At 39.5% G+C, this 18,995-nt stretch overlaps 1 protein-coding gene across 1 annotated transcript in view; it reads left to right on the plus strand.

Annotated features, from left to right (window-relative positions):
* The first annotated feature begins 89 nt into the window (after nt 1-89).
* VPS4B (vacuolar protein sorting 4 homolog B) overlaps nt 90-18,995 on the plus strand; it is a 29,089-nt gene continuing 10,183 nt past the window's right edge. Inside the window, exons 1-5 of the mRNA XM_026496445.4 lie at nt 90-379; nt 11,107-11,218; nt 12,376-12,532; nt 14,745-14,812; nt 18,045-18,164. Of these exons, the coding sequence (XP_026352230.1) occupies nt 353-379; nt 11,107-11,218; nt 12,376-12,532; nt 14,745-14,812; nt 18,045-18,164 (484 nt within the window). The 5' untranslated portion in view covers nt 90-352. The remainder of the gene's footprint in view (nt 380-11,106; nt 11,219-12,375; nt 12,533-14,744; nt 14,813-18,044; nt 18,165-18,995) is intronic.

An 18,995-nucleotide genomic window follows, 5' to 3' on the forward strand; every position in this document is an offset into this window, starting at 1 on the left:
TTTCAGGGATGTCGCAACCGGCCTCGCGATATCCCGGGGCTTAGGCGAGACCGGGATGGCTGAAGACTGGGTCCGCGCGTGCTGATGACGAAAGCGGAAGTGCTGAGGCCAGAGGCGGGACAAGAGCCCGGAGGGGGGGGGCTTAGGATTGCGGAAGTTTTGTGAGAAGGGTCGGGCGGCCCTTGGAACGCCGTGTGGTTTTGGAACAAGTTCCAGAAAGGAAGCTGCCGCTCGGTGTCCGAAAACCCCCAGCGTGCGCACGCTTGGGGCAACACCCGGCGCGATTCGATATTGCCGCTGTTGGCTTCCTCTGCCCTCGTTCTTCCCCAGAGAACCGCCTCGGATCTCCGCCATGACATCCACCTCGTCTAACCTCCAGGTATCACTGTTCTCCCGCCCCCTGGAGAGCCGGAGCCGAGGGGCGGTGCGGGGTTAGGAGTGGGGGCCGGGGAGGAGGGAGGAAGCGGCCGCGCCCCTGGTGCGGGGCGGAGGAGGGCGGCGCCCAGCCGCAGGCGGGAGGGTCGGGCTCTTTCCTCCAGCTTCCGGGGTCGCCCCAGCCCACCGGCTATGTGAGACTCTTCACTTTTGAGCCGAAGTGGGCAGAGCTTCGAACCAGAGGCACCGACGCTCCAATCACTGCAAGAGAGAGAAAAGAACGTAGTGTTTGCAAAGCACTGCTCTGAGCCAGTTGAACATAAGGTGGTCTCAGTTCTCCGTCTCTCAAGCTGGCATAGCGAAGCCTTTCTCTTTTAGCTGTCAGGTGAATAGAACTATGAAGACAGTTTTAGAGTTTGAGGGATCCGTGAGTTCATTGAGCTGTGCGTTCATGTGCACTCTACAATGGCTCCCAAAATGTATACAAAATCAGGGAGTAGACTTAAGCTCCTTTGTGCTCCACTTTCCCACCCCTACCGCAGCGAGTACAGTATTTTGTACATAAATCATAGACTCCTAACTTCTAGACATAATTGTTGGATCTCTATGGAATTCATTTGAGAAGAGAAATTTCTGAAATAGTTCCTCCCATCCCCACAATGGATCTGAGGTGTCAGAGGGGTTTGGAATGTGTCTTAGCCTCGAGGACTCCCCGTCCACTAGTTCAGTTTGGGGAAAAGACCAGCGTGAAATGCCTGTGTTGAATCCTTGTCTTGGTCTTGCAGTAGTTGATCAGACATTTATTGAGTGCCTGGTGCAAGCTCCAAGGATAATGGAGGACCTGCTCAAACCAGGGTAGTTGATCCTAAAGAAAGACCACTAAAAGTAGATCCATTTAAATAGAGCTCAAAAATTCACCAAAAAAAAAAAAAAGAGAGAGAGAGAGAGAGTTGGGGGAGGGAGGAGCTTTCCTGTGACTTTCACGTTGAAAATGTAAAATATTACGTTTTAAATATCTCAAAACATAATTGCAACTGTGACTTAGTCCTTAGAATCAAGAATAGGTCATATGTTGATTTTTGTGTGTATCTTTTCCAACAGGCTTCAACAGGCTTGCATTAAAAAGATATAACAATCTCCACTTAACATTGTTCTTTGGTTTTTAGTTTTTGATTTTTTTTTTTTTTTTTTTTTTTTTTTTTTTTGGTAGCCCCATTCAGAAAGGGTCTTTCTGGTAAATGTTCTTGGAAAAAGTATTGTCCCTTTGAATATTAAAGGTAATTTCTTTTGAAGTACTGTCTTCATCCTTGTTGGTTTGTCAGTTAACTCATTTTATTCCACTAACTTCTCCTTTGTCAAGACCTTGCATGTAATCGGGACATTCCGCAACATAATTTTCATCCATTTACCGATACCTTTTTTCTTTTGTAATAACTGCACTTTTCATTCTAAACTTCCGTTTGCATCATATTTGAATTGGGGCAGGTGTTCCTCAGTGAATCAGTTAAAGATTGACACATAGTAAAGGCATGTTGCTGGTGGTAAACAAGGAGATGTTGAGTTATAATTGTATTGTGGTTGGGTCATAAGTGCCCTTTCTCATTCAATCTTTTTAACCTTGTAACCTAGAAAATTTGGATGAAGAATATTCAAATAACAAATAATTTTCCCAGCGAACAAGGCAAGACTCCCCATAACCAGATGCTTATAATCTAATGGAGGAATGCAGATAACTAAAAATCAAAATTATAAAATAACACAGTAGTGCTGTAATAGAATTAGAGGTTAGTGCAGGAGGTCAGAAAGGAAGGGCTTATCTAACTCTTCAAGGATAAATGAGAAATGTTTCACAGAGGAGATGATGTGAGCTTACATAATGTGAAAGGTACTGACACTAATTGTCCACCTGGTATTTGGTGTGATCTTATTTAATCTTCAAAACAACTCTTCAATATTACTTCAGTTTCACAGTATAAGAAACTAAAATTCACTAAGGTAGTGATTTTAATTAGTATTGAAGTTAGTTTTGAATCTAGGTTTATTTGCTTGTAAGTTTGTGCTTTCTTTCACTATGAAGTTAAGCCTTTTTGGACAAGAAAATGGGATGCATTTCAGGTAAAGACAAAGAATATATACCTCAGTCTATAAGTATAATAAACCTTGGAGAGGGTTAGGAGAAATTGAAGTAATGCAGTATGCATAGAACTCAGCTTACTCAGTCCTAAATATGCCATTAGTTTTGCTAAGTCTTAGGGAATCATAAAAGTAATATATCACTCTTGATTTCCAAGGGCTTATATTCTGATGTGAGAAGACATATAAAGTGGCAGATGGGGATACTGTGTGATCTTTGGAAGCATGGACCAGAGGTAGTGGAAATTCAGAGGAAGTATAGGCTAGGCCACCTGGAGTTGTGGGGGAGGGCTTTGCAGCAGGAAGACCATGACTATGCTGGTGCTTGGAGAAGCTGGAGTCTTATAGGGAGATAGTTGGATGGTATATTCCAGGTAGAGAGTACACCATAAACAAACGCCTGAGGTCTGAGTTGTCCCTAGTTTGCTGTGACTGGGACTGTGTGTAAGATGGGAGGACAGGCCAGTTAGGCCATGGAGAGGTGTGTGCCACACAGAGATGATTGGTCCTTCCTGCTGTAGATGGAGAATCAGAAGGTAGTATGCTCAGGTTCTTGTTTTAGAAGGAAACTACCGTCTGTGTACAGGGGACAGCTTGATTGGTAGCTAGCCTGGAAACAGGGAGACCAGTTAGGGAGGCAGGGTTCTGTGTGATGGAAGATAGTGAGGGCCAAAGTAGTGTAGTACCTGTTGAAGAAGAAAGGATTGATCAGAGACCGACTGAAGAGGAAGAACAGTCAGGCTGGGCTCCACATTTAGAAAGAGGGGCAGAAGGAGTCTGGGTTTTCTTCCAGATTCCTGGGTTGAATGGGGAGGAATTGGTTCTGGGATTACCAGAAGAGGGGCATATTTGCTGGCCAGTTGGGTACATAAGTGTAGAACTAGAGAGAGGGGACCAGGCTGGAAACAAGGGTTTGAGAGTTAATAGTGTACGGATGGAAGCAGAGGTTGTGGGCATCCTGGAGAGTTCATAGAATGAGGAAAAACAAGAAACAGGTAGAAACTCTGGAGTAGTGGCATTTAGGGCGAGAGAAAAGGGAGCCTAAAAAAGAATCATTATATAATCCAGAGTAAAACCAAGAGAGAATGGTGCCATGGAGGCCAAAGGAGGAGGAGGCCACGTCCAGGTGTCTGTTAGGAGGGTTAAATGCTGTGGAGAGTTAGGTAAGTGTGAGACCTGGTAGTCAGCAGGAAGCATTGCCATGGAGGAATCAAGGAACTGTGATGAACTTGGAGTTCTTTTTGGGATTTTGCTATGGAGGTAAAAAGATGAGTAAGGTAGTATCTAGGGAGGAACCTAGGAATTGGGGAGAACAGGTGTGTGTTTTGTTTTGTTTTAAGATTTTTATTTATTTATTTGACAGAGACAGCCAGGGAGAGAGGGAACACAAGCAGAGGGAGTGGGAGAGGAAGAAGCAGGCTCCTAGCAGAGAAGCCTGATGTGGGGCTCAATCCCAGAATGCTGGGATCACGCCCTGAGCCGAAGGCAGACGCTTAACAACTGCACTACCCAGGCGCCCCAGAGCAGGTGTGTTTTAGTTTGTGTTTTGTAGATAAGAGTTTGAAGTAGGACTTTACATACATGTTTATGCTGAGGAAGGCCCCCCAAAAAAGGGGAGAGGGTCAGGTTGGGAGAGCAGTAGAGTGGCATGTAATTGACAGGGTGAATATCAGAAGGAAGGTGGGGATGGTCTCCAGAGCATAGGGAAAAGAGCATAGGGATTCTCCAGAGCATAGGGAAAAGAAATAGCATTAACAGAGGAAAATATCCAGTGGAGAAAGATTGTTAGAAATTATAGAGGTAGAATAACCAAAAGGCAGAAGATTTTGAGAAAGCAATTGGGGATTTTTTTTCATTTGTTCAACAATTTTAGTAAGTACCCAGTGTGTTCCAGGTACTGTTCCAGGCTCTGGGGATAGCACAGTGCTGCAGGTGAAGCCCCTGTGCTCGTGCTCATGCTCATGTGCTCACCTTTATATTAAAGGAGATAGGCAATAAGTGAGTATCCACAAATAAATGTAGTGATAAGCACAGTGATGGGATGGGGGTGAGGGGAGACCTGAAAACAGGGATGAAGGGAGTACAGCCTCTGAAATAGATTAGGGCGGGCCTCTCTGAGGACTTGGCATTTGCTCTGTGACTGAAAAGGAGACTGTCATGCACCTGTGGGGGGAAGGGCATTCTAGGCAGAGGAATCAACAGTGCACAGGCTGCCTGAGTGAAGGTGGACTAACGGGTTGAGAGGCAACCCAGAAGGAGCCAGGGCCTGGGTCATTGAAGGCCTTGTAGACCAAGACCATGACCCAGCAGTGGGAATCCATCAGAGGGGGAGCGGTCCTTCACTAGTTGCGCTAAGGACTTCACGGTGTTGAGTGCGGAAGCCGGCTGACCACTTAGGAGGCGAGGTGGTAGTTTGGACAGATGTGTTAGTGGATTGAGCTAGGGTAGTAGCGATGGAATGGTCAGATTTAAGAATAATTGGCACTCCAGAACCATACAAGACACAGTTAATTTCATTTCAGGTGAAAAATGCTAACAGAAACAAGGGTGAAGTGGGGTATTCAGCAAGGGAAAAACAAATGCATATTCTCGAATCATCATCTTTGACTAAAGGTTTAACATGTGCTGTCTAGTACGGTAGATACAAGTAGCTATTTAATTTTAAATTTTACTCAGAATTTAAAACTCCTTAGTCACACTAGCCACAGGTGCTTAGAAGTCGATTGTAGATAGTGGCTTGCATTTTGGACAGTGCACATAGAGTCACATCCATCAGAGAAAGGCTGGTTTAAAGTCATTCATAGCATATTCAGCGCTAGGATTAAATACTGACTGTAAGAGTTTTCTTTAACCAGCAGTGTGGTGCCAAAAAAAGGACTAACTGCCAATGAGGGGGGTGTGTAGCTGGAGAGGTGAGAGGCACAGCAATTCAAAATAATAGAAAATTGTAGCTAGAATAAGAAAGAACTTATTTCTTCTGCATGGCGTAGCCACGGAGTCTTCTGCATCCATTTTTAAATGACCAGGTGCACCAAACCACCAGTTGACCACGTGTATGAGTACTGTGACTCCACCGTGCCTAGCTTACCAAACTTCTGAAAATTTAGCTTCAGGTTCAGGCTATTTGAACTGTGAAATATGTGCTACTACATCTTATCAATGCTAAAACACCTCCAACAGATGGAAGGCCCATTCCTCCCATTCACAGTTTTCATTCCATCTGTCTGCAGTCCATAGCAGCTGCTTCAAAATATAATATTCTCACATCTGATTGGTTTGGGACTGTTTGAATGATTTTTTTGTCTTATCTTAATTATATGCTTATTTTTACTCTAGCATCGCCATGATTCTTTTTTCTACTGGCTCTTATTTCTGTTGAATAGTTTTACTACCTGGATGAATCCAGGTGGAATGTTTTAATAAACCATGCTTGTTCTTATATATATGTGTGTTTTTAAATATTAAAAATAGTTTTTTAATGGAAGTTTTATTTTGCAATAACCATAGGTTCATGTGCAGTTGTGAGCAATAATAGAGAGATCCCGTGTACCCTTCACCCATTGCCTGCAGTAGTAGCATCTTGTAAAACTACAGTACAGTATCATAACCTGGATGTTGACATTGATATATTCCACCAATCTTACTCAGATTTTCCAGTTTTATGTGTACTTGTGTGTGTATATATATATATATATATATATATTTTAAAGATTTTATTTATTTGAGAGAGAGAGCGTGTACGCACAAGCAGGGGGAATGGCAAGCAGAGGGAGAGGGGAAGCAGACTTCCCACTGAGCAGGGAGTCCGACCTGTAGCAGGGCTCCATGCCAGGACCCTGAGATCATGACCTGAGCTGAAGGCAGCCACTGAACTGACTTAGCCATCCAGGAGCCTCTGTACTCATGTATAGTGTGTGTGTGTGTGTGTGTGTGTGTGTGTGTGTGTGTGTGTGTGTGTTCAGAGTTCTGTCACATGGGTAAGTACCTTCTGTCCCAGTCATGATATAGAGTAGTTCTATCCAGGGGCGCCTGGGTGGCTCAGTTGGTTAAGCAACTGCCTTCAGCTCAGGGTCATGATCCTGGAGTCCCAGGATCGAGTTCTGCATCAGGCTCTCTGCTCAGCGGCAGTCTGCTTCTCCCTCTGACTCTCTCCCCTCTCATGTTCGCTCTCACTCTCTATCTCTCAAATAAATAAGTAAAATCTTAAAAAAAAAAAAGAAGAGAAGAAGAATAGTTCTATCCACAGAGATCCCTCCTGTGGCCCTTTGAGAACCATAATCACCTCTCTTTCTCTTCCCCCACCCTGCATCCCTGTTTCCTGACAGTACTAATATGCCCTCCATCTCTGGTTTTATCATTTCAAGAGGTTATATAAATAGAATCATACAATATGTAACCTTTTGGAATTGGTTTTTTTCACTTAGCATAATTCTCTCAAGATTCATTCATGTCCTGTGGATCAAGGTAGTTCCTTTTCATTACTGAGTAGTACTCCATGCTATGGGTATATATACCACAGTATGTTTAACCACTCTATGGTTGAAGGACATCTGGAATATTCATGTATAAATTGTTGTGTGAACACAAGTCTTCATTTCTATGGGATAAATACCCAGGAGTGCAGTTGCTGGTTCATATGGTAGCTGCATGTTTACATTTGTAAACAACAAACCAGTTCCCAGAGTGACTACCATTTTACATCCTACCACCAATGTATAAGTGATCAGTTCTCTGTATCCTTACCAGCATTTGGTATTATCGTCACTTTTTCTTTATTTTGGCCATGCTGATAGATGTTTTGAAATATCTCATGGTGGTTTTAATTTGCCTTTCTCTAGTGGCTAATGATTTTAAACATCTTTTTGTGTGCTAATTTGCCATCAGTATTACTTTTTTGGTGAAATGTCTGTTCTTGTCTTCAGCTGATTTTCTTTTTTTTTTTTTTTAAGTTTTTTATTTATTTATTTGACACAGAGAGAGAGAGAGAGAGAGAGAGAGACAGCCAGCAGGAGAGGGAACACAAGCAGGGGGAGTGGGAGAGGAAGAAGCAGGCTCCCAGCGGAGGAGGTTGATGCGGGGCTCGATCCCAGAACGCCAGGATCACGCCCTGACCTGAAGGCAGACGCTTAACGACCGAGCCACCCAGGCGCCCCTCAGCTGATTTTCTACTTAGATTCTTTTTAAACTGTTGAGTTTTGGGAGTTCTTCCTATATTCTAAATACTAGTCCTTTCCTAAATATGTAGTTTGCAAGTGTTTCTCCCAATCTGTAGCTTGTCTTTTCATCCTATTAACAGGATTTTTTACAGACCAAAAATTTTTTAATTTGATGAGATCCAATTTATCATTTTTCTTTTCTTTCTTTCTTTCTTTTTTTTTGAAGTATAATTGACATATAACACATTTGCTTCTGGTGTACAGTATGATTCATTATTTGTATAGTGAGTTATCACTGCAATAAGTCTGTGTAACATCTGTCACATTTCATTTTTACAAAAATGGTTTTCTTGTGATGAGAACTTTTAAGATGTACTCCCTTGGTAACTTTCAGGTATGTAATGCAGTATTATTAACTGTAGTCACCATACTGTACATTACATTCTTATGACTTACTTATTTTATAATGAGAAGTTTGTATTTGTGGATTCCTTCACCTGTTTCACCTTTCCCACTTATAACTACCAGTCTGTTTTCTGTATCTGTGAGCTTGGGATTTTTTGATTGTGGATTTTTTGTTGTTTAGATTTCACACATAAGGGAAATCATATGGTATTTGTCTTTCTCTGACTTACTTCATTTAGCATAATGCCCTAAAAGCTATTCGTGTTGTCACAAATGCTGAGATTTCTCCTTTTATGGCTGAATAATATTCCATTGTATATGTATACCACATTCTCGTTATCCATTCATCTATCTGTGGACACATAGGTTGTTTCCGTATCTTGGCTATTTTAAATATTGCTGCAGTAAACTTTGGGGTGCATATATCTTTTTGAGTTCATGTTTTCATTTTCTCTGGATAAATACTTAGGAGGGAAATTGCTGAATCATATGGTAGTTTTATTTTTAATTTTTTGAGGAACCTCCATAGTGTTTTCCTTAGGGGCTGCACCAATTACAGTCCTGGCAACAGTGCACAAGGGTTCCCCTTTCTCCACATCCTCACCAGCACTTGCTGTTTCTTGTTTTATCGATAACAGGCATTCTGACAGGTGTGAGGTTATTTGAATTTCCCTGATGATTAGTCCTGTTGAGAGCTGCTTCATATACCTGGGGGGCATCTGTTATACCTTTGGAAAAATGTCTGTTCAGATCCTCTACCCATTTTTTAATTGGATTGCTTGGTTCTTTTGCTATTGAGTTGTATGAGTTCTTTATATATTTTGGATATTAACCCCTTAGCAGATACATGATTTACAAATATTTTCTCCCATTCTGTAGGTCGCCTTTTCATTTTGTTGATGGTTTCCTTTGCTGTGCAGAAGCTTTTTGGTTTGATGTGGTTCCACATGTTTGTTTTTGCTTCTGTTGCCTTTGCTTTTGGTTATCAAATCCAAAATATCATCCCCGAGACCAGAGTCCAAACTTATTTGCTTGTATTTTCTTTAAGGAGTTTTACGGTTTCAGGTCTTATGTTCAAATCTTTAATCCATTTTGAGTTAAATTTTCATGGATGGTGTAAGACAGTAGTCCAGTTTCATTCTTGTGCATGTTGCTGTCCAGTTTTCCCAACACCATTTCTTTTTTAAGATGTACTTATTTACTTTAGAGAGAGAGCACACGAGCAGGAGGAGCAGAGGGAGAGAGAGAGAGAGAGAATCCCAAGCAGACTCTCCGCCGAGCGCGGGGCATGATGCAGGGCCCAGTCCTGTGGCCCTGAGATCACGACCCAAGCCAAAAGCAAGAGTCAGACACCCGACCAACTGCACCACCCAGTCACCACACCATTTATTGGAGAGACTGTCCTTTTCTCTTTGGATATCCTTGGCTCCTGTGTGGTAAATTAATTGACCATGTATGTGTGTGGGTTTATTTCTGGGCTTTCTCTTCTGTTCCATTGATCTATGTGTCTGTTTCTTATTCTAATACCATAGTCATTTTATATATCGTGCTTTTTGGTATGTAGTCTTAAGAACCCTTTGCCTAGCCCTAGATGCTAAAGATTTTCTGTTTTCTCTATAAAGATTTTATAGTTTCACATTTTATGTTTAAGTCCATAATCCATTGTGAGTTAATTTTTTTTTCAAATTAAATAGGCTAGAAGTCCAGGTACGGCATAACTCAGCTGGGTTCTAGCTCAGAGTTTTACCAGGCTGTCATCAGGGTGTCTGCAGGGCTGCATTTTTGTTTATTTTCGAAGACTCTAGGAATGGATGTATCTGCCTCTAAAAACATTCAGGTTGTTGGCAGATTTTGGTTTCACGTGGTTGTCAGACTGATGTTCTTTTTCTTGGTTGTCAGCTGAGGGTGATTCTCCCCTTGTGGAAGCCGCCTGCATACTCTGACTCCTTGCCACTTTCTTCTTCCATCCAGTGTGGTTGGTTGAATTTTCATCCTGCTTCTATTCTTTCTGACCTTTCCTTCTGCCTCTTATCTCCTAATTTCAACCAGAGAAAATTCTCTGCTTTCAAGAGCATATGTGATTTTTTAAAAAGTTTTTATTTAAATTCCAGTTAGCTAACATACAATGTAATGTTAGTTTTGGGCGAACAATATAGTGAGTTAATTTTTGTACAGAGTGGTTTAGGTCAAGATTCTCTGTCTCTGGGCACCTGGGTGGCTGTCGGTGAGAGTCTGACTCTTGATCTCAGCTCAGGTCTTTATCTCAGGGTTGTGAGTTCAAGCCCCATGTTGGGCTCCATGCTGAGCATGGAGCCTGCTTTTTAAAAAAAAAAGGATTCTGAGTCTCTGTGTCTCCCCCCCCATAGATGTCTAATTGCTCCAGCACTGTTTCTTCCACCATTAACTTGCTTTTGCATATTTGTATGGATCTGTTTCAGGTGTTTTTTTTAATACTACAAAAGCCCATGTGCATTACAGGCATCTTTAAAAGATGTGAAAAAGCAGAAAAAGAAAAAGTTGAGTCTTATCAAAGACAACCTCTGTTAAATTTTCTTTCCATCTTTTTCCTGTGGTTTTTTTTGTTTGTTTTTGCTGTTGTTTCAAATAGTCGAACTCATGCTACATGTAAAAATTGTGTTGTGCCTTTTTTAAAAATTCCATTATAAACATGTTTTCTATATTACTATGAATGTTTTTAAATATTATCTTAATGATTCTATGATCTTTTGCGTGGCATCTTTTTGCTGCTCAAAAGTTCAAGTTTTCGGTTTTGTTAAGCTTGAATGAAAATTATGAGAATCTTAGTGATTGGTACTGGATAAAGTAGAAATCAGATATCATTTACCCATATAACAAATGTAGTTTACATATTATAAATCATTACAATTTATAGTAACATGCAATTGGGATTTAGGGGAAACAGATGGGTTTGTTTTAAGGTTGCTTTTATTAAAAAAAAAAACTTTCAGTATGATCATTTACTTCAAAGTTATGCTTATGTGATTTTGATGGTATGATTTTGCCTCCCTTCAAACAGAAAGCAATAGATCTTGCAGGCAAAGCAGCCCAGGAAGACAAAGCTGGGAACTATGAGGAAGCTCTTCAACTCTACCAACACGCTGTTCAGTATTTTCTTCATGTAGTTAAATGTAAGGTCATAGTTTGCTTTTTATTTTAAAATGTTAAAGGAAAAGATTATTCTATTTTATTTATAAAAATTGAAATACAGTGCCAGAAAATTCTAAACCATCCATTTGCGAAAAATTCCTCCTACTTGTTAATAATTTTTAAGTATTCAGCAAACAAATATGCACAGTTATCATAGTTACTATTACTTTGTATACCTAAACGTATTAAAATACTATGTAGTTAATGGAAATAGTTTTTATTTTATTAGTAATATACTCAGATTATGTATGAACCTCACATTTTCTAAGCATCTCTAAAAATGCTCTTAAGTACCTTTAAAAAAATATGTTGTGAGACATTTTATTCGCATATTTTCCAAATATGTATTGCGTTTTTCCCATGTACCAAGTATTGTTGTAGGCACTGGGATACAGCAGTGAGGGGAAAATGGGTAAAAAACACTGCCTTTGTTGATCTTAAACCTAATGCTGAGCATTTGAAAAGTGTCTTTCTTGTAGTTCTTTTTAAATAACAGTTTTAGCATTTGGATAATATAGGATTTTCTTTTGAGCTTCTCCATTTCATTTTGAGGTTTTTCTGTCTAATAAAAGTGAAACTAAGAATGAATCATAACATAAGATATGTGGGGCTAGTCCCATGCACCACACGACCTGCCAAAGACTACTTTTGAAATCGCTCTCACAGAGGCCTTTCTTTATGTAGTAAAATTACGATATTAGTGGTACATATAATATAGGGGATTTTTGTCATTTTTTTACTATGAAATTAAGTTTATGTAGACATTAATGGAAATGGTTAATATTACTTCTGTTTGTCTTATAATTGGTTTTGTATGGGACAAGCAGCTTTCAACTATCTGCACAAAATGTTATGGGAAGAATATAAAGCCCACAGAATATTAAATAATTTCTTCATCTTATTTAGCATTTAGATACTTAAAATATCCTAGTGTCTTGCTGAGATCTCTTTTCAGACTCAGACCCACTGTTGGCCTCCAACTATGCCAGAGGAAGCAGAGAAGAGTTGATGATCATTGGTCACAATGAACTAGAGATGCTCTTCCTCCCTCCCCCAAAATAGATTGTCCTTGTCGCAAAGTTTAAACCTGTCTGTGTAGAATACTAATGGAAAAATCTCTCTGATTTCCCTTTAATAGATGAAGCTCAAGGTGATAAAGCCAAGCAAAGTATTAGGGCAAAGTGTACAGAATATCTTGATAGAGCAGAAAAACTAAAGGAGTACCTGAAAAAGAAAGAGAAAAATCCACAGAAGCCAGTGAAAGAGGGACAGCCGAGTCCAGCTGATGAGAAGGGGTATGTATTTTAGAGTGTTAGATTCAATTATATCTCATTAAAAGATAAAATTACATTTAATTTGTGAAATCAGTTTCCTTTGTTTAAACGAGATGTTGACCGTCCTTGGCTCCTAGGCCAAATATGACCTGCTGCCTGTTTTTGTAAATAGTTTTATTGGAACGTGGTCTCTTACATCTGAAAAATGAAACTCTGGGATGGGGTTATCTGGCCTGGTTGGGTTTGAAAGCAGGAGGTTCTGGTTCGTGTTAGAGGATGTGATACTCATAATTCATGGGATGCAGTGGCACAAGGTACTTAGATAACCTCCTGTGGTCACAGGAATGGAGTGTCTTTTGAAGGCAGTGCTTCAGGGCGTCTGTGGCTGCTACTACCAAAGGCCGTTTTGAAGAACATAAGAATGTAAGAGCTAGAGTTGACCACATGGGAGAGTTTGAAGAGAATTACAAGCTCAAGGTTTTATATTCTCTATTCAAGACATGGTCAGGGAACCAGGGAGTTCCTGTGACACCTAAGAATATTTTTATCTTCTGCACCTACAGTGTTGACGTAACAAAAATCAGACCCCAGCTGATCTTATGGATTGTTGAATTTCAACAAAGATCAACTTTAGGGTTTCTTTTATGAGGGGTGGGCCAATTAATGGAAGACTGGGTCTCCAAAATTAAAATGAAACTCTTGGGAAAAATTTCGTCAACCTCTAGTGCCTGGACACCCGCCCCCCCCCCCCAAGCCTTTCCTGAGACTCCCTTGCCAGCAGAGATGTCCTCTCCTCCCTGTGAGTTGAGGCTTTCTGGTCTTGCTTGAAGACCCTGTAGTCTCCCCTCCTGAGATGGCGACCTAGCAGGAGGATGCCAATTCTCTATTGAATAGCAGGACCCACCTTGGCAGATTTAAGCAAAAAGGGGTTTATTATACAGTATTGACCTTACAGATTTGGGGTGGGGGCAGCGAATCAAGCTTGGATTCCATATCATTGGGAGAAATGCCCACCTCCACCAGGGTTGTTGTGGTAGGGATCGCACTGCTGGCAGTGCCCCTGTTAAGGCCTTCTGATGCCAGGCAGGGGCCAGTAGGACCTCTGCCACAGCTCCGTCGGCGCGCCAGGGCTTTCGCTCGAATGTATGTTCTCCTCGCATGCAGTTGTCACCTCAGTTGCTTGCCTCCACCTTCTTGGAGGAACTGTGGTCTCATGTGGAGACCTCGCTGCAAGGAAGCCCAGAAAGGGCAACTTTTTTAAGTGCAGTCTTTATTATACAAGAAAGCGTGGTAGAACAAGGTTGGAGTGAATGTCAAGTGAATCAGGTGGCAGTTGCTACCTAACCCATAAGCCCACCGTCCTATGATAAACAAGCCAGTCCCATTTTGGGGAAAACTCTGTCAAGCTTTTGAATCTCCCATTATATGTTATATTAAAAAATGATATAATGCTGTATTTTTTGCTTTATCACTTTTCATTCAACGTTGTATTATAAACATGTCAGTAAACTATTCCTACAATATCATTTTTAAAGATCACAACGTAGTGTATCATATGCTAATCCCCATAATTGGACATACTTGATTTCTAATTTTTTTCCCTTTTGGGAACAGTGTGGGCATGATTATCCTTGTAGTCAAATCTTTGAACTCCTTTTAAATTATTTTTTCAGAATAAATTCTCAGATATGAAATATATGGGTTGATTTACTTGTCTTTTGGTCTCAGTTCATTTTCATCAGTAGGTTCACCTATTCTTTGGAACCCCCAAACTGAGGATTATAGACCTTTGTACCTTAAATAATTAATATTCTGGGTTTTTCTCTCCTGGTTATGGCTTCTTGTTCTGATACATAGTTTGCCTGGTTTGGTGTTTTTATGTTGTTCACGACTCTCCTGTAATTCATCTTAAGTCTTTTGTGGAATGAGGTGTGGGGCGTGCATTTATGAATTTGTACATCCGTACGTATGTCATGGGAATTTGGAGCTGGTTCCTGACTTCACTCTGGTCTTTTGCCACTTTCCTTTTCATGATTCCATATTGATGGATACTATGCCTGCTTACTATTTTATTTAATACACTCTTAAAAGTAATAAAATAAGCATAACTTTTAATGTGAATGTCTTATTTTGCCACTTAAGTTACACTATTTCAGATTAATTTTTCCTTCATTTTTGCCTTATTTTGATAGCAACGAGTGATCATTTGAATATATTAAATTCTTTTTATTAGGAATGACAGTGATGGGGAAGGAGAATCTGATGATCCTGAAAAAAAGAAACTACAGAATCAACTTCAAGGTTGCTTTAGATTTCATTTTTAAATTTACTATCTTTTTTTAAAAAACCTCGTGGTGAGCTGTCTATTTGAATTGTTTTTCCCCCTGTATTCAGATGAGGTTCACGAACTGGCTTTGGTTCCCAGTGCTCACACGCTGACTTCGTTTGTCCATTTTCATAGCATTTGCTCTGTAGGGTCTCTACTAGATTGGTTTTTCCTGTGTAGTAAAAATATTGTTTGCTCTTATATGTGCCTTAAAAAATCTGTCAGTCAGCTTCCTCTTTTTCATTTTGTCTTATCTGCCCCCTTTTAGAGAAGGTAGCATTTACACTACTAGCACATTACAAAATCTGACGGTATTAAAATTTCCAAATTGTCAGAGGAGCACAATGAATTGGGACTCACACTTGGCTTTTATTGCTCTTGCTGTAGCTGATTCATTGATGGTTTATTTCATGTTTCCAGACCTTTCTCATCTGTGTTTTATCTTATTTCAGTGTTGCCATTTACATTTATCTCTTCCAGCTTTCTGTTTTTACCTTCCATACCTCTAAAAGCCTTTCGTTCTCCTGTGCGTGTAGTATAGTGGCATGGTGAGAGGGCACAGATTTTGGTTCCATTCAGATCTGGAGTCCCCTCCAGGGCCTGCTGTTGAAAAGCTGTGTGATCTTGGGGCAGGTTCCCGAACCTCTCAGAGTAGAAGACCCCAGCTCTAAAATGGAAATTATAATACCTTCTTTTCTGGGCAATTAGAAGATTATGACAGTGTAAAAACTGCCAATGTTATATCTGACAAATTTGGGGCCTCAGTAAACGGTAGTGGCTGTGTGTATCTAAAACGGCATCTGTTTAATGCTGGCTATGTACTGAGATTTGATTAGTTTTTGATACGTTAGCTGATGACTTTTTGGGTTGAATTTTATGTATTTTGTTCATTTGAATCTTGCCAAGTAGAATGCGTAACTGGGAAGGATTTCCGTTATAGAGGTACTGGGTTAGTGAATGGTGAATATACCTAGTTTGGCCAGTCCTTTAATCTTGCTGTACTAACTAGTCTCTTCATTTTCATTCTGAGCTGAGTTTCTGCTGCCGCAGCGCCACTGCCCAGAGCCATGTGGGCACACGCTTCATACTCAGTTTTGCCGGGCAACCCAGCGGTCTGTGCCAGGTGGCCTTATTTCGATTGTAAGGCAAAAGGCGTTTTTTTTCTGTCCTTTTGGTTTTATTTCCCTCTCTCCCACAAAGTAAAAACTGAAGCGTATCTTTAGTTTTGGAAAAGATACAAGCCAGTTTTTAATAGGGAATTTTTCTTTAAAATCAGTAATGATAAGAACCAGAAATGTACAAAAATAGGCTGAAAATATTTGAATGAGGAAATTTATGTGGAATTTCAGGATGAAGTGGAGTATGAAAGGAGTCCTAGCCTTTCATACCACAGAGTCCTTTTTTCCATCTTTTCATGTAATAGTTTGCTCATGGATTTCACTGTATAATATCCTTTTTTGAATCTTTCCTCTTTTTTTTCTGAAAGAGTATTTTAAGTCTTTTACTTCTAAGTTATGACTTAAGTGTAGTATTTGATTATTAAAATTAAAGAATTTATGATCTGAATTTTCTGTTAGCTGTTTTGATGCTCAGTGACTTTTTTGAGGTTTAATAACATGAGTATAATCAAAGACTGGATAAATTTATGCAATTGGAAACAAATCATTTGGCTTTTATTCCCAATAATCCCACTCCCCCCTTTTTAATTACTACTTTTATTAATATTACTTTTATCTAAATAATCTTTTATCACTTAACATTCCAAAGTGACTTTTAAACTTTGAAAAGTATTAGTTAAATGTGAGGATAAGTTTTGGCATATTTAGAAAATTCATACTTAGAAAAAACTTTAATTGACCAGATGCTGCTTATATATAAAGTAAATTTACTTTTTTTTTTTTTTTTTAAACTATCACAAAATCCTATCAGATGGCGTAACTATTTCCTCACATAGGGTTACTAAACTGAATGGAACATAGAAAAGAAAAATGAATTGGCTTTAATTTATACTTAATGTGAACATTGAGAATGCAGGAAGTATTTATGGTTTCATTTAATTTTTTTTTAACATTTTATTTTTTTAAGTAATCTCTACACCTAACATGGGGCTCGAAATTACAATCCTGAGATAGGAGTCGCATGCTCCTCTGAGCCAGCTAGGCCCCCCAGGGTTTCATTTAATTTTAATCTATAGCTAAAGATTTTATAATTTAAGTAGGTTGTGTGATATAACTTCTCTTATAATAATAAATGATCTTTTGTAGCAAGAAGAAATACCCATAAAACTAATTTCCTTGGTAATCAGTGAATTGTGTAAGTGGTGATGTTCAGCTATACTTAAAACAATTACACATCACCTTAGAACCAGCTTTTGGAAAAGCTTCTGATCCAAGAGGATTCAAAACTTTTGCCAGTAAGCTATATTAGAGAAACCTTTTGTGGACTCTTCCTGCAACAATTGCTGTGGCTTCTGAATATATTGTATTAAAAAACTAAATTATTTAGATAATTTCTTTAATGTGCAAAAATTTTAAGTAGGTCTATTTAGAGGCCCAAAAGAAAATTCAGCAAATCTCCGGAAAGTATTGCAGATCTCCAGGCGCACATTGTCTCTCTCTCCTCCATCATCCCCTCCCTCCCATTCTCCCTACTATTTATCTATCCATCCATCTGTCTGTCTGTGTGTCTATCACCAGTTAAAGTTCTTAAGTATCTTTTCCTTTTGGTGCTTAAGGGAGCATTAGATCACTGGGTATTTCTGTTAAAAAAAGAAGTAGTAGAGCCACCCCCATTGAACAGGTACTTTGGATTCTTCAGAATCAGTGCATTCAAACATTGTAAGGACTTGATGTAGTGTTTGGTGCTTTTCCAAACACTCTAATATTCATTATGTCATTTGATCCTTCGCTAACCCTTTTAAGTAGTTGGGGCAGACGGTATTCCTTTTACTTCCCAGTGAAGAAGCGGAGGTAGAAAAGTTAAGTGACCTACCCTAGGTTAGCCAGTCACCCAGCCCAGCTTTCTGACAACTGCTGACTCCACCCCAACAATTACTTCCTAATCACACCATTTCAAGAAAGTTTTTAATAGATAAAACTTTTCCAGGCAATTTTATAATGTATTTCTTGAATGTCACTATTTCATGTTGTCATTTACATTTGATGGAATAGTCTTCCTTAATTTAAAGATGATATACTTTTTTTGTAGGTGCCATTGTTATAGAGCGACCAAATGTGAAATGGAGCGATGTTGCTGGTCTAGAAGGAGCCAAAGAGGCACTTAAAGAGGCTGTGATATTGCCTATTAAATTCCCTCATCTTTTTACAGGTGAGATGACTGTTAAATAGGTTTTTTGATGATTGTTTTAAAAATACATTGACGACTGAGGTAGAGCATTATGAATTTTTGTCACCATATTATAATCACCTTAAATAAATTCTAAGTCAGTGATATACCTCTACACAAAGATATTTATTTCATACACATATTTGCAATATACACATATTGCAAAACACCTAAATGTCAAACAGTAGGGCAAAGGGTAAATCACCAGCACGCAGCGGAATACTGTGCACTCATTCAAATAGAGGGTACATATACGTTAAGAAATGTAGATCTGTGTTAAAATATATAAAGATCAATACACAAGCTGTAAATATGTGCGGTATGTGTAGTTAAAAAAATGGGTGCGCTGAGAAGTAAATGTAGACAGATTGACATAAAAATGCTAATGTTACGCCTAGGAGATAAGATGATGGGTGATTTTTACTTTGCACTTTCATCTGAAGTTTTTACAGTGGCCATGTACCACTTGTGTAAGAGTTTTCCCCATTTCTTAAAAAGTGGAGTAAGAGTTATTTAACATTTTCAGACCAAGTACCTATCCTTCAGGGACAGCTCATTCTCACCATCATGAGAATATTGCTGACCCAGCCATCTGGTGTAGTTAAGTTACAGCTCTAGCAGCAGCTGATTTGTCTGCTGAACCATTCCTTCACATTGTCTCTTTTTGTGACCGATAGCCTGTGTTGTGATGTGGCTATACCCACAGCAAAGCAGTGAACAAGGAAGGGTATCCCTTTTAGAAACAAGCTGGTTTATGTAGAGAGCAAATCTGTGACGTTGGCCTCAAACTGAACAGGTCGAGAAAGTGATGTC

Source organism: Ursus arctos, unplaced genomic scaffold (assembly GCF_023065955.2).
Source record: "Ursus arctos isolate Adak ecotype North America unplaced genomic scaffold, UrsArc2.0 scaffold_17, whole genome shotgun sequence".
Taxonomy (NCBI): domain Eukaryota; kingdom Metazoa; phylum Chordata; class Mammalia; order Carnivora; family Ursidae; genus Ursus; species Ursus arctos.